This window comes from Callorhinus ursinus, unplaced genomic scaffold (genome assembly GCF_003265705.2).
Source record: "Callorhinus ursinus isolate GAN/ISIS: 27379988/994484 unplaced genomic scaffold, GSC_fseal_2.0 scaffold1, whole genome shotgun sequence".
NCBI classification, from domain to species: domain Eukaryota; kingdom Metazoa; phylum Chordata; class Mammalia; order Carnivora; family Otariidae; genus Callorhinus; species Callorhinus ursinus.
In genome coordinates this window covers 73797035-73812393 of record NW_027397063.1, presented here as the reverse complement: position 1 = coordinate 73812393, position 15359 = coordinate 73797035, and the positions used below count along the sequence as shown (strand labels likewise).

The following is a 15359-nucleotide window of genomic DNA, read 5'->3' as shown; positions in this document are numbered from 1 at the left end:
TTAATCACCATACATTACATCATTAGTTTTTGATGTAGTGTTCCATGATTCATTGTTTGCATATAACACCCAGTGCTCCATGCAGTACATGCCCTCTTTAATACCCATCACCAGGCTAACCCATCCCCCCACCCCCCTCCCCTCGGTTTGTTTCTCAGAGTCCATCGTCTCTCATGGTTCGTCAAACATGGCATTTTAAATATGACTAAGTATAAATATAGAAGTATATGTGATAAAGGTAAATGTGGTGTGACCCCAAAATACTGGGGCAGTTTTGTGGTGGATGTGGTATTTATTTCCTTAATTAAGCTCTGATGTTATATATTTTCCTATGATTCGCCTTTTTCAGTAAACTAGGTATGAAAAATATTTTAACTAACTGAAATTTCCCTGCATTGCTATAAGAACTGAGTCAAATATAGGATGACCAACCATCCCAGTTTGTCCAGGACTGAACAGTTTCCTGGGACACAGGACTTTCAGTGCTAAAATATGGACAGTGTCAGAAAAACCAAGATAACTTAGTAACCCCAACTCAAATGCCTAATTCCAAGCATATGACTGTCCACTGGCATACTGCCTACGGGGCTTCTTACTGGAGAAAATCAAACTACTTTTCAGCACCATTTATTATCAGTTGACAGTTACTCTGTGATCTTAAATAGTTTTAGGAATTCTCTTTTGAATGGTAGTCCTCAAAGTTGTTCCTAATATAGGAGGTAGAATGATTAACCTATTTTAAAAAAAGTATTATTCTAATTCAGAAGTAAAGAATTCATAATGCTTTTAGTCTTACAGCATTCTCTTGGCATCTTCATCTGTAAAATGGCGGGCTGACACAAGCTCATCTCAAGTACTTCTTCCAACTTTAATATTCTATGACTCTAATTTTGTATAATGACTTCAAGTCCCTGGGACCATGGATGTACAAATTCAGTGGATAATTTTTAGAGTTTGGAAGAGATTATGAGGTAATCTCAAATTAAGAATGGAACACATAGGGGACAATTTAGTTTGATCTCTTGAATATCTCAGAATCTTTATCGTATCTTCCCTCTCTCCTCAAACCTGGAAAATAACCTTACCTCATCTTTTGCTATATTCTTTGATACCTCATCAAGAGTAGAAACTTGCTTCCCATTTTCTCTGTAGGAAAATTAAGGTCTCTATTTAAAATGGACTAGGGAAGATGCTGGAGGATGCTGGAGTAGGAGGACCCTAATCTCACCCTGTCTCACAGACACAACTAAACAACACCCACATCTGTCTGATAGAGAATTTAAAGTAATGGTCATAAAGCTACTCACTGGAATTAAGAGTGGAAGACCTCAGTGAGGCCCTTAACAAAGAGACAGAAAACATTAAAAAGAACAAATCAGAGATGAAAAACTCAATAATCGAAATTAAAAATACACTGGATGGAATAAATAATAGACTAGAGGAAGCAGAAGAATGGATCAGCCACCTGGAGGACAGAGGAATGGAAAGCAATCAAGCTGGACAGGAAAGAGAAAAAAATAAAAAATAAAAATAGACTTAAGGAAATTGACGACATCATCAAGCATAATAACATCTGCATTATAGGGATCCCAGAAGAAGATAGAGAAAAGGGGACAGAAAATTTATTTGAAGAAATAATAGCTGAAAACTTCCCAAATCTGGGGAAGAAAACAGAAATCCAGATCTAAGAGGCACAGAGAGACCCCAACAAAATCAACCCAAGGAAGTCCATACCCAGACATATGGTAACTAAAATAGCAAAACTGTGACAAAGAGAGAATTTTAAGAGCAACAAGAGAAAAGAAAACAGTTAGATACAAGGAAAAGCCCACATAACGCTATCAGCTGATTTTTCAGCAGAAGCGGCAGGCCAGAAGGGAGTGGATATTCAAAGTGCTGAAAGAAAAACACCTGCAGCCAAGAATACTTTATCCAGAGGCGCCTGGGGCTGGCTCAGTCATTAAGTGCCTGCCTTTGGCTCAGGTCATGATCCCAGGGCCCTGGGATCAGCCCCGCATCAGACACCCTGCTCAGCGGGAAGCCTGCTTCTCCCTCTCCCACTTCCCCTGCTTGTATTCCCTCCCTCGCTATGTCTCTCTCTGTCAAATAAATAAAATCTTAAAAAAAAAAAAAAGAATACTTTATCCAGCAAAGTTATCATTCAAAATAGGAGAGATAAAGAGTTTCCCAATGAACAAAAGTCAAAGGAATTCATTACCACTAAATGAGTGCTACAAGAAATGTTAAGGGGGACAATTTGAGTGGAAAGGAAAGATCATAAGTAGGAGTAAGATAAGTAGGAAGCACAAAAACGGTAAAAGTATATCTATAAAAATCCGTCAAGGGATTCACAAAATAAAAGAATATAAAGTATGATACCTTATACCTAAAACATGGGGGGGGGGAGGATGGGTTCAAATTTAAGTGACCATCAACTTAATATAGACTGTTATATGCAAACCTAACAGTAACCACAAATCAAAAACCATAAATAAAGAGAAAGGAATCCACGTATATCACTAAAAAAAGCCAGCAAACTATGAGGGAAGAGAGCAAGAGAAGAAAGGATTGGAGAAGAACTACAATAACAACCATAAAACAAGTAACAAAATAGAAATAAGTACACACCTATCAATAATTATTTTGAATATAAATGGACTAAATGCTCCAATCAAAAGACATAGGGTGACTGAATGGATAAAAAAGCAAGACCCATCTATATGCTGCCTATAAGAGATTCATTTCATACCTAATGACATGTGTAGGGTTGAAAAGTGAAGAGATGGAAAAGTATTTATCATTCAAATAGAAGTGAAAAGAAAGTTGGGGTACCAATACTTGTATCAGACAAAATAGACTTTAAAACAAAGACTGTAATAAAAGACAAAGAAAGACACTATATAATCATAAAGGAAATAATCCAACAAGAAGACATAACTATTATAGGGCGCCTGGGTGGCTCAGTCGTTAAGCGTCTGCCTTCAGCTCAGGTCATGATCTCAAGGTCCTGGGATCGAGTCCCACATCGGGCTCCCTCCTCAGAGGGAAGCCTGCTCTCCCTCTCCCACTCCCACTGCTTGTGTTCCTGCTCTTGCTATCTCTGTCTCTGTCAAATAAATAAATAAATACATACATACATACATACATAAATACATAACTATTATAAATATTTACACACTCAACATGGGAGCACCCAGATACATAAACCAGCTAATAACAAACATAAAGGAAGTAATCGATATGAATACAATAATAGTAGGGGACTTTAATTATCCCACTTACATCAATGGATAGATCACCTATACAAAATATCAACAAGGAAACAGTGGTTTTGAATGACACATAGGACTGGATGAATTTAACAGATAAATTCAGGACATTCCATCCTAAAACAGCTGAATTCACATTCTTTTCAGGTACATATGGTACATTTCCCAGAACAGATCACATATAGGTCACAAAACAAGTCTCAACAAATTCAAAAAGATTGAAGTCATACCATGCATGTTTTCTGACCACATACTATGAAACTAAAAATCAACTACAAGAAAGTATCTGGAAAGAACTCATGGAAGTTATATACATGGAGGTTAAATAACACGCTACTAAATAATGAATGGGTCAACCAAGAAATTAAAGGGGAAATCGAAAAATACATGGAGACAAATGAAAATACAATGGTCCAAAAACTTTGGGATGCAGCAAAAGTGGTTCCAAGAGGAAAGTTTATAGCAATACAGGCCTACCTCAAGAAGCAAGAAAAATCTCAAACAACACAACATTTCACCTGAAGGAGCTAGAAAAAGAACAAACAAAACCCAAAAATAATAGAAAAAAGGGAGATAATAAAGACTAGAGCAGAAATAAATGAAATAGAAACTAAAAAACAAAACAAAACAAAAAAAAAATAGAACAAATCAATGAAACCAGGAGCTGTTTTGTTCTTTGAAAAGAACAAAAGGGGCACCTGGGTGGCACAGTTGGTTGAGCTTCCAACCTGGTTTCAGCTCAGGTCATGATCTCAGGGTTGTGAGATCAAGCCCCACGTCAGGCTCTGCCACTCAACATGGAGTCTACTTAAAAAAGACTCTCCCTCTCCGTCTGCCCCTCCCCACTCCTGTACTTGCTCTCTCTTTCTCTCTCAAATAAATAAATCTTTAAAAAAAAAAAAAGATCAACAAAATTGATCAACCTTTAGCCAGGCTCATCAAAAAAGAAAAAGAGAGAGAGGACTCAAATAAACAAAATCAGAAATCAAAGAGAAGAAATAAGAACCAACACTACAGAAATACAAAGAATTATAAGACAATATTATCAAAAATTATATGCCAAAAAATTGGACAACCTAAAAGAAGTGGATAAATTCCTAGAAGCATATAACCTCCCAAAGTGAGTCAGGAAGAAACAGAAAATTTGAACAGACTGATTGCCAGCAATTAAATTGCATTAGTAATCAAAAAAACAAACAAGAGTCCAGGACCAAATGGTTTCACAGGTCAAATCTACCAAACATTTAAAGAAGAGTTAATAACTAGTTTAAAAATTAGAGGAGGAAGGAAAGCTTCCAAATTCATTCTATAAGGCCAGCATTACCCTGATAGAAAAACCAGATAAAGACTCTACAACAAAAGAGAACTCCAGGCCAATATCTCCAATGAACAGAGATGCAAAATTCCTAAACAAAATATTAGCAAACTAAATCCAACAATACATTAAAAAAATCATTCACCATGATCAAATGGGATTTATTCCTGGGATGCAAGCATGGTTCAATATTCCCAAATCAATCAACATGATACATTACATTAACAAGAGAAAAGATTAAAATGATATGATCACTTCAGTAGATGCAGAAAAAGCATTTGACAAAGTACAACATCCATTCATGATAAAAACTCTTAGCAATGTGGGTTTAGAGGGAACATATCTCAACATAATAAGGCCATATATGAAAACCCCACAGCTAACATACTCAATGGGGAAAAACTGACAGCTTTTCCTCTAAGATCAGAAACAAGACAGGGTGCCTGGGCGGCTCAGTGGTTAAGCGTCTGCCTTCGGCTCAGGTCATGATCCCAGGATCCTGGGATCGAGTCCCATATCGGGCTCCCTGCTCAGCAGGAAGCCTGCTTCTCCCTCTTCCACTCCCCCTGCTTGTGTTCCTGCTCTCGTGCTCTCTCTCTCTCTCTCTCTGTCAAATAAATAAACAAAACCTTAAAAAAAAAAAAGATCAGAAACAAGACAAGGATGTCCACTCTCACCACTTTTATTCAACAGAGTATTGGAAGTCCTAGCCACAGCAATCAGACAAGAAAAGGAAATAAAAGGCATCCAAATTTGTAAGGAAAAAGTAAAACTTTCACTATTTGCAGATGCCATGATACTATATATATAGAAAACCCTAAAGTCACCACCAAAAAACTACTAGAACAGATAAATGAATTCAATAAAGTCACAGGATACAAAATCAATACACAAAATAAAAAAAGCAAAGAAAACCTATCACTAGAGAAATATAATAAATATAATACATTTAGCAGTTATAAAATAATGACAAAATTAAGACTGAATATATCAATCATATCAATATACATAAATGGGCTTAATTCACCAAATATAAGAAAAAGATTTTCAATTTGTCTCACAAAGACCCAACTATATGCTGTATCTAGGAAAAAGATCAATACAAAGTCAGAGAGGCTAAAAATAAAGGAATTGGCAATTTTAAGTATACTAGGCTGGGGTGCCTGGGTGGCTCAGTTGGTTAAGCATCCAACTCTTGGTTTCAACTCAGGTCATGATATCTGAGATCAAGCCTCACATGGGGCTCTGCACTCAGGGTGGAGTCTGCTTGAAATTCTCACTCTCCCTCTGCCCACCTGCTTGTGTGCTCTCTCTCTCTAAAATAAATAAATAAATAAATCTTTTTTAAAAAAAGTATACTAGGCAAATGGGAACAAAAACAAGGGGTTTCAGTCTTGATGTCAAAGTAGAATTCAAGCCATAATCATTACACCTAATCAGGAACACTTTTTAATGTTGAAAGTCACAATTCACAATGAAGATACAAGAGGTATAAATATCTATGCTCCTAATACCCTAATAGCCAGGTTTTTAAGGCAGAAACTACAGGAGATACGAGGAGACAAAAATACATTTTACATAGGAGGTTTTAATACACCAGTTTCAGCACAAGACAGAACAAATAGACAACATGTCAATAAGGTTATAGAAGACCTAATCAACACAATCAATAAGGAAGAACTAATGGATAGGTGTTGAACTTTACATCCTGATAATAGAAGATCCATCTTCTTCTCAAGCACACATGAAACATCCACAAAAAATGGTCATGATATAGGACCACAAAAAAAAAAGAAAAAAAAAGCTGAAAATTTTAAAACCTTCTATTAAACAACTCTTCAGTAGGGGGAAATGTAAAATGCAATTACATAATTTCTAAAATACAGTGATAATAAAAATACTACATATCAGAATCTATGGAATACATTTAAAGCAGTGATATAGAAAATTCATATAAGCCTTAAATGTTTATATCAATAAAATGAAAGAATGAAAATAAATTTACTTTCCAACTCAAAACTGAGAAAAAAAAACTAAAGAAAAAAAAAACAAAAGAAAGCACAAGGAAAAACATATTAAAGATAAAGGTGGAATGAAAAAAAAAGATAAAGGCAGAATGAATAAAGTAGAGAAAAGGAATGCAATAGATCTAATTAATAAACGAGAATCCCATTTTTTTTAATTAACAAAATAAATAAGCCACTTAGCTAACTTAATCAAGGGGGGAAAAAGGACAAAGCACAGGTATACAAACTAAGAAATAGCAAAAGGAAAATAACCACTGAAACCCAGGAAACCTTAAATTTCCATGAAAATATTTTGCATACTTCTATGCAAATAAACTCAGAAACCAACGCATGACTTTCCCAGGAAAATATAATTTACCAAAATTGATGTCATTAGAAATAAAAAGTTTAAACAGATCAATTTCCATAGAGGAAATAGAGAAAGTTATCAAGGCTCAGATTCACCAAGGAATTTCAGAGGGGAATTCAAATTACCGATAACCATAAAGTCCCAATGCCGCACACACACACACACACACACAGAGTTTAAAAACTGAAAGAAAACTTCAAAATACTATTTATGATGCAAGAGACATTGATACCTAAACCTAATAAAGACAAGAAGAAAATAAAATTACCAGTTAACAGATCACAGTAGCAACAAATGATAAAATACTTAGGAATAAACTTAACAATAAACCTATAAAAACTGTCAGGAAAATTTTTAACATTCCTGAAAGACACAAAAGTAGATTTTAACAAACGGAAAGACTTTTCATTTTTTTTTTAATTTTTTTGAACGATTTTATTTATTTATTTGACAGAGAGAGACACAGTGAGAAAGGGAACACAAGCAGGGCGAGTGGGAGAGGGAGAAGCAGGCTTCCCGCCCAGCAAGGAGCCGGATGCTTGATCCCAGAACCAGGGGATCATGACCTGAGCCAAAGGCAGATGCTTAACGACCGAGCCACCCAAGCACCTCGACTTTTCATCTTTTTGATGAGACGATTTTAACACCATAAATATATCACTTTTCCCTAAGTTAATTTATAAATTTAACAAAGTCCCAACGAAAAGACCAACAGCTTTTTTTTTTTTAATTGGAGCTAGATGCATATAAAGAAAACAAGAGGGGCGCCTGGGTGACTCAGTCATTAAGCCTCTGCCTTCGGCTCAGGTCATGATCCCAGAGTCCTGGGATCGAGCCCCACATCGGGCTCCCTGCTCAGTGGGAAGCCTGCTTCTCCCTCTCCCACTCCCCCTGCTTGTGTTCCCTCTCTCGCTATAAAAAACAAAAACAAAAACAAAAAAACACTGCACCCAGTATCTTCTCCAATTTCATCTCAGTTCTTCAGATCACCCCATCACCAAAACAACACACATCATATAATAACTAGATGAGGTTGTTTGTTTCGGGTTGTGGCAATTATCTTCTTTATAATTCATAATACTGCTGAATAACACCAAATTCCAGATATTAGCAACCATTAGCACCCACGAATTCAAGCAAGAGGCTGTGCTTTGCATGTCTAAAGAAACCTAAATTGAACATAATCAAAAAAGGCAAAGTGGGCTCTTACCTGAACTGGACAGGTGACACAAAGCAGGATAGTAAAGATATTCTAAAGCAAATGAACAAAGAAAGGCCATTATGCACACACTAGGGCACCCTACTGGTGAGAAGAGCTGTCAGACTCCTAGCTCTTACACAGAGAAGGACAGGAATCTAGCACATTAAATTGCTTTTTCTGCCCCCTGGAATAGTTCATTCAAATTCTCTTAGCATGTAAGACTTCTTTACCAGTGTCACCACTTACTCATAACAAATCCATGGGGTGCTCTCTAATTTTGAGCCTTAGCTGGGTGTCTAAAGTCTGGCCTCTCAAGGCATCCCTCCTGAGGGCTGAAGCAAATCCACTCACCTTGGGCAATTGCGCCAACAAAACTCCCCACCCTGGACCTCCATGCTTAGAAGTCAAACGAATGATTCCATCTCCCTGACTCTGGGGAGCAATTCCACGGCCAGTCCAGAAAATAACTGACCTCACTCTTGCCACTCAATCAAAAGCACTTTTCCAATTAATGCCATTCAAAGCCACTTAAAAACAGAGGCTTTCCTATAGCCTTCATAACAGTAAGAGGCCCAGAATGAATTTACTTCTGTGGCGGGGCTGGTTTCCACAGCTGACAAATTGTTATAATCCCATTCAGTTTTTTAATACAAAGGAATAGCTCTCATTATAATTCACAAGGCAAATAGTAACAGTGTCCCTCTCCCCTCCTTTCCTAAAGTAGAAATGCCAGATAACGTTCTATCAGACAGCCTATCATAAATGAGGGTATGACTCATCTCAGACTATTAATCAGGCTCTATGGGAGGAAAATGAATACAGGAGAATTCACCAAACAAAAACAGGCCTCTCAACAGATTCATTATAGAAAAGACCCTTTAGAAACAGTAAATAATCATAAAATTACCACTGTTATGAAATACAACGCTTGTACCATCTAATAAAAGTACTTTCTCCAATCCCTTTCAAATAATGAACTCAGAACTATAAGTAAACAAAGAAACTGAATAGAGTAATTCAGTAATAAAAATACATGCTTAGTTATACAAATATTGATTTTGAGAAAAACAACTATGATCTAAAAATAGCTAACCATCTCAGTTGTTCAGAATGTTTTACCAATGCCTTTTCAAGCCATTTGGCTGCAATTGGTAGCCACAGGAGACCTGTTTTAAGTGATAGTATCTTACATAATACCTCTGAGATACTGACTCCTAGGATTATCCTGCTCTTGTTATAAGACAAATTCTGAAAACCCTTAGTTGTATAGACACATAGCAGATGGTACTTGATAGGCCAAAGTGAGCCCTCAGTTGTTACTGGAAACATAACAGTGATGGGGCAATGATACAACCATATAAATTTTAATACCATGAGATCCATGTGGGAAGATTTCTAACTCAAGAGTTATGTACTACATTTAATTCACAAAGAAATCGCAGAGTCAGGAAGCTCAGGAAATAGAATTTTTGGCCTATGTTGCATTTAAGAAGAAATACAGAACTGTGAAAACAAAAGTAAAAGATTTGGGTACTGCCTCCTCTCTTTCAACTTCCCCACATGCCCCACTACTGCATCTTATTCACAAGCTAAGCCTGATTCCACATTCTCTTCCTCACACCTCAAATGCCTCTTCCCTCTCCCCACAGTGCCTCCCTGCCAGCCCTAGCACAGTGAGTTTCACCCTTGGTGGCACAATCAAATCATCTGTGGAGCTTCCAGCACTACAGAAGCCTAGGTTCCACCCTGAAAAAATTCCGATTTAATTAGTCTGAGTTCTGGTCTGGATATCAGGATTTTTTAAAAACTCCCCAGGTGATCCTGGAGCGCCTGGGTGGCTCAGTCGGTTAGGTGTCCAACTCTTGGTTTCAGCTCAGGTCATGATCTCATGGGTCATGGGATTGAGCCCCATGTTGGTCTCCATGCTCAGTGCAGAGTCTGCTTGAGAATCTCTCTCCTTCTCCCTACCCCTTGCTTTTGCATGTGCTTGCATACACATGCACACACGGTCTCTCTCTCTCCCTCTCTCTCAAATAAATAAGGGGCACCTGGATGGCTCAGTCAGTTAAGCATCTGACTTCAGTTCAGGTCATGATCTCAGGGTCCTGGGATCGAACCTGGGATGGAGCCCACATAGAACTTCCTACTCAGCAGGGAGTCTGTCCCTCTCTCTCTCTCTCCCTCTGGTCCTTCCCCCAACCCCCATGCGTTCTTGTGCACACTCTCGAGCATGCTCTCTCTCTCTCTCAAATAAATAAATAAAATCTTTTTAAATTTATTTTTTAAATTTTTTTAAAAAATAAAATCTTAAAAAAAAAAAGCAACTCCCCAAAACTCCCCTAATGTACAGCTAGGATGGAAACCACTGTCCCTGCATACTTTTGGTAAGGAAGTGCCAGGCAAAATAAAACAAGATGAGACAATCAAAACCAAAACGAGGGCTCAATTCCATATGCCAGACAAGCAGTGCGATCTACGAATATGATTCCTGAAGCCAAGCACCACCATCGGTTTCTCACTCGCCCCCTTCCTGACCCTGACCAGCACCTTTCTGTCCATCCCTTTCCACCCAGTCCTCCTGCTGTCAAGCTAGCCCACTCCCCTTCATTTTGCACCTGTCCCAGTGTAGAAGCCCCTAATCAGTCTCCCTGCCTCCTCTGCTGGCTCCATCTGATCCACCCTGCACACCACTACCAGATTGATCTGGCTGTCATTTTCCTCGAAACCTCCAACGGCCTCTTCCGGCTCACTATGTCTAAACTCCTTAACTTGGTGGAAAAGGCCTTGCCTAGTCTTTCCAGCTCTCATTTCTCACTACTGTCTGAAAAGGTGCCTCACTCTGTTCTGATCAACCTGCATGGTCTCTAATTCCCCAAACATACTCTATTTAAAACTTCAAAATTCAGGGGACGTTGGAAATAGAAGCCCAGCGTTTTGCCCCAGATCACTCAGCTAGTGAGCAGTAGAATGTGGATTTCATTCCAGATCAGGGCTGTGTTCAAAGCTGTTAAACACCACCCTATTCTCTCTCTCTGGAACGTCACCTTCCATATCTACCTGTGGAAATTTTACCTATCTTTGAAGGCTATTCGTTCCTAAAACTTTCCTTGTTATTCTTGTCTGATGTGATTTTTCTCTCTTCTGACTTCCTTTAACACTTTGTTTGCATATTTCACAAAATATCATGACAACAGAGTCCCATGACAACCTTCTTGAGGTCCAACATACAGTGTTATGGCCTCATCAGTCCTTTACAGCACCTAACAGAACCATCCACGCTGTTGGCACACAGCAAAGTTCTGGTGAAGAATGAGATGCCATGGGAAGCTTTCTGCACTCACCCAACCCAGCCACAGTGAGAGGTCCTTATTAATTTCAGGCACAGAGGTATCCTTTCCCTACCCTGGGTATCCTGCCATCCTCCTCTTCAAGTGCATCAATTCTTCCTTGTTCTGTGTCATAAGCCCTCTGCCAACTGCCTATAAAACATTTTGCAGCCTGGGAAGGGCTCTGTTGCTTGGCAACCACTGTAAGATTTAGAAAGATGCATATGATGATAAGTAGGAATCATAAAAGAAACAAGGGTAGTTTCATTCTTTGGAACCTGAAATGGAACCTGGACAGTAAGGTTTAGGTCAAATTCCCATTTTGGGCCTTCTTACCCATTGTCTTTGTTTTATGTTGAAAGGAATAGGAGTGGGGCACCAAGTGGGGTATGAGCAAATGCCAGGAAGAGGAAAGGGTAATAACTGGTCAGACAGCTATTCTTGTCTCAAGAACAAAAGCATTCTAGGAAAGGGGAAAACTCCCTATTTACGAGAAATTATGTAAGGAACATAGGGCAGAAAAAAGACACCAGGCCAAAACATTAGTTTCTGATTTTGTCTTTTCTCTTCTACATCTGGGAGATAAGGGTTCTACCCTTCAATGTTTCTCTCTACACTGGCACTGCCATCTACAGATGGCACTCGGTGTATGCTTCTCCATGTGACTCAGAAAATGCTCACGTACAAGATGAAAACCACCCATTTTGTTTAGCATATGATTGCATCTGGGGATTCAGGAAATTTAGATGGTGAGTTTAAAACAAACATAATGAGAATGGGGGGGCCACGTCCACCTGTTGCCCACCTCCCTGCTTACCCCCTTTCTTTGCTGCTCCCCATGGAAGGAGTAGTTCCTAAACTGATGGGTCACTGTTTTAGAATGCAATCGAACCAAAGAGGGGGACCAAGTTCAACTCCCTATAAACCAGGGAGGTAAAGGCAGGAAGACTGGGGTTCCCCTCTCTTCTGTCAGCAGCCTCCTTCTCACTCTATAATAAATATTCATTGATTGAAATGAATTGTATCAGAACTGGAAGTTCCATCAACAATACTTCTTGAGAACCTACTATGTGCTGGGCACTGTGCTAGGGCTAGAGATAAAAGAGAAAACAAAACAAAACCAAAGCATTGGCCCCTACTTGAGTTGTTCAGTCTAATGGGAAATGCAGAAATAATTTCCATATACTATGGTGTTATATAAGAGGTAAGATCAGGAGTCTATGGAAATTAAGAGTCTATGAGAGCAGAACTGAAGTCAGGGAAGGAGCCCTTGAAGAAATGAGATCAGATGAACGTGTAGAAGTTAGCCAGATCAAGAAGGGTGGGAAAGGTGCTCAGCAGAGAACCACTTGAGCTCAGCCCAGAGACATACAGCATCCTTCCTCCAAATTAATAAAACCCCAAATCCTCACGTGTCTGTGTAATACATGCCATATTCAGGGATCAAAGGAAGAAAGGAAGGGAACTGGTGAAATACAATTTAAGCACTAAACTTTGAAGAAGTGCATTAAATAGAAATCCATAGCCTTCCCTGAAAAAAGAAGAAAGGTAACAAGCAAACACAAAACCAAAAAAACTTTTAGAGTGAGTTTGGTTAAAGCAAACAACTCAACTGCCTGATCTCCACAGGTGGGATGAAACACCAGGTGGCCTTTCAATCACAAAGCTGGTGTTAACCTCGAAATTACATGAGGCAGACAGAAGGCAAGCTAAAGAGCACACACATGGCCTAACCTCACAGCAGTTAAGTAAGAGAGGATGTCATAAGCACTATAACCCCATGGAGGGCAGGGCCTTTCCTGGCTGGAGAGTGGACATGGCACTAAGAGTTGGTTCTGGACCCCACTCCCAGTTCGATCTCTGTCTGTGAAATGGTTGTCACCAATATGAACTCTGTCCCACATTCCGCACCTTGGATGCCTGGGTATTCACTGACTTCACTGGATAAACGTATGAGGCCTGGGTTAGAGGGGGTGGAAACAGCAGATGCCAAAAACATCTTTGTCAAGGTCTTAGCTATAAGCACAGTTTTTATTCCCGGACTTTGTTTCCTAGCTCTCTGCCTCTCTTACCTGTCCATCTGAATAGGACAGGTATAAACTCTGCCCCTAAATTCCTTATTTGGGGGAGATAACTAAATTAACTCCTAAAATGGTTTGACCTCCTTGAACAATGGCCATGTGTCCCAGATGACAGGCCCCAGGAAGCCAGACTCATCTTAATCCAGAGCAATGAACCTGAAGGCACAAAGTCAGCATTAGCTATTCAGTCAATGTTTCATTCACTCAACAATGTTTATTGGGTACCCCCCTATGTGCACACCAGAGTTAAAATGGACACTCATTTATCATTGTTTTCTAGACTCTCCCCCAACCCTTGTCTGTGATGGATAAATAAGAGAAATTGGCCAAGCTACATACTAGTGTGGGCCGTGCTCACAGAAGATTCCATCTCAGCCCAGCCCTGCCACATGGGAAATTCAGAATAAAGCCAGCGACTGGGAAGGCAGCAAACCGCTATGTTCAGCTCACCTGGGGATGCTAGTCAGGTAGGTCATGACATTCAGGAAGTCTTCCTCTGGGAGGTGTTTGAACCCCGCAAACTCTGGAAAAGTGATGATGGGTGCACCATCTTTCCCTCGGCCTCCTGCAACAAAAACGGGGGGTTAAGATGTTAACAAAATGTTTTGGTGTCACATCCTGTAGGTAAGGGGCTTTGACTAATATCAAGTTGGGAGATAGATACTGGCCTCCCCCTTTTCTCTCTGTATTATTTCAGACTAGAATGTGGGAAGGTTGACATGGAACTATTTTGAACAAGTCTCTTCTTCATGCTTGCTCAATTGATGTTGTGAGAATTTACCTCTTAAATCCTTTGAAGATAGTTACTGTATAAAAGGTAGTATTAATTTAATTACTTTAGCATAGGTGGAACAGTAAATAATGCCAACACGAATATATAATATTGTTCTTCATTTTTGTAGTCAGTAAATATCAAAGGTAAAAGAGTATGGTGGTTAAGAGAGTTCATTCTAAAATCAAGCAGCCCAAGATGCATGGCTGGGAGGCTCAGTTGGTTGAGCATCTGCCTTTGGCTCAGGTCATGATCCTGGAGTCCTGGGATCGGGCTCCCTGATCAGCAGGGAGTCTGCTTCCCCTCTCCCTCTGCCACTCACCCAGGCTCCCCCAGCTCATGCGCTCTCTCTCTCAAATAAATAAATAAATAAATAAATAAATAAATAAATTTTTAAAAATAAAATCAGACAGCCTGGTTCAAATCCTGCTTTGCCACTTGATTTCTATGTGGTTTTATGCAAGATACTTAATCTAAATAGGAGTTTCCATTATATATATATATAATGGGATAATACTTGTATGTACCTCAAAAGGTATTGTGAGGATTAAGTGAGACCATATATGAAAAGTGCCTTAGTAGAGCACTTATTACATATAAGTGCTCAATAAATAATGACCATTATTATGGTTGTAATTATTACAAGGAGGAAATAATCATCTGCCCTTCAATAATTTACCAACAGGGATATAAGACAGCACTATGAAAACAGAAATGTAAAATTAATATTTAAATATTTAATCTATCGGAGCAGAGGTCACTAGATTAAATTAAATAGATTCCATTTCTTCATCTCCTTGCAGCTAGATGCAGCTATATGACTGAGTTCTAGCCCTGTGGTTCCCAAACTGTGTCCCAGGTACCCAGAGAACCATGGTGAACTCGCAAAAGCACCATGAATATTTTAAATTTTTGAGGGAAACAGCAAGAGTTGGCCTCTATAGGACACCATGTATGCTACTAGCTTGAGGTAGTTCACAATTCCAACATTAAATTGCACTATATTCTTGGGGTGCCTG

General features: G+C 39.0%; 1 protein-coding gene and 1 long non-coding RNA gene across 4 annotated transcripts in view; one reads left to right on the top strand and one right to left on the bottom strand.

Annotated features, from left to right (window-relative positions):
* MCF2L2 (MCF.2 cell line derived transforming sequence-like 2) overlaps positions 1-15359 on the bottom strand; it is a 259995-nt gene that overhangs the window by 200829 nt on the left and 43807 nt on the right. For all 3 annotated transcript variants that reach the window (XM_073896615.1, XM_073896620.1, XM_073896623.1), the window contains exon 3: positions 14019-14133. In XM_073896615.1, coding sequence (XP_073752716.1) covers positions 14019-14133 — 115 coding nt within the window. The remainder of the gene's footprint in view (positions 1-14018; positions 14134-15359) is intronic.
* The window catches only part of LOC141373437 (uncharacterized), a 30108-nt gene continuing 28674 nt past the window's right edge, over positions 13926-15359 (top strand). Inside the window, exon 1 of the long non-coding RNA XR_012379464.1 lies at positions 13926-14035. This is a non-coding gene — a long non-coding RNA (uncharacterized lncRNA). The remainder of the gene's footprint in view (positions 14036-15359) is intronic.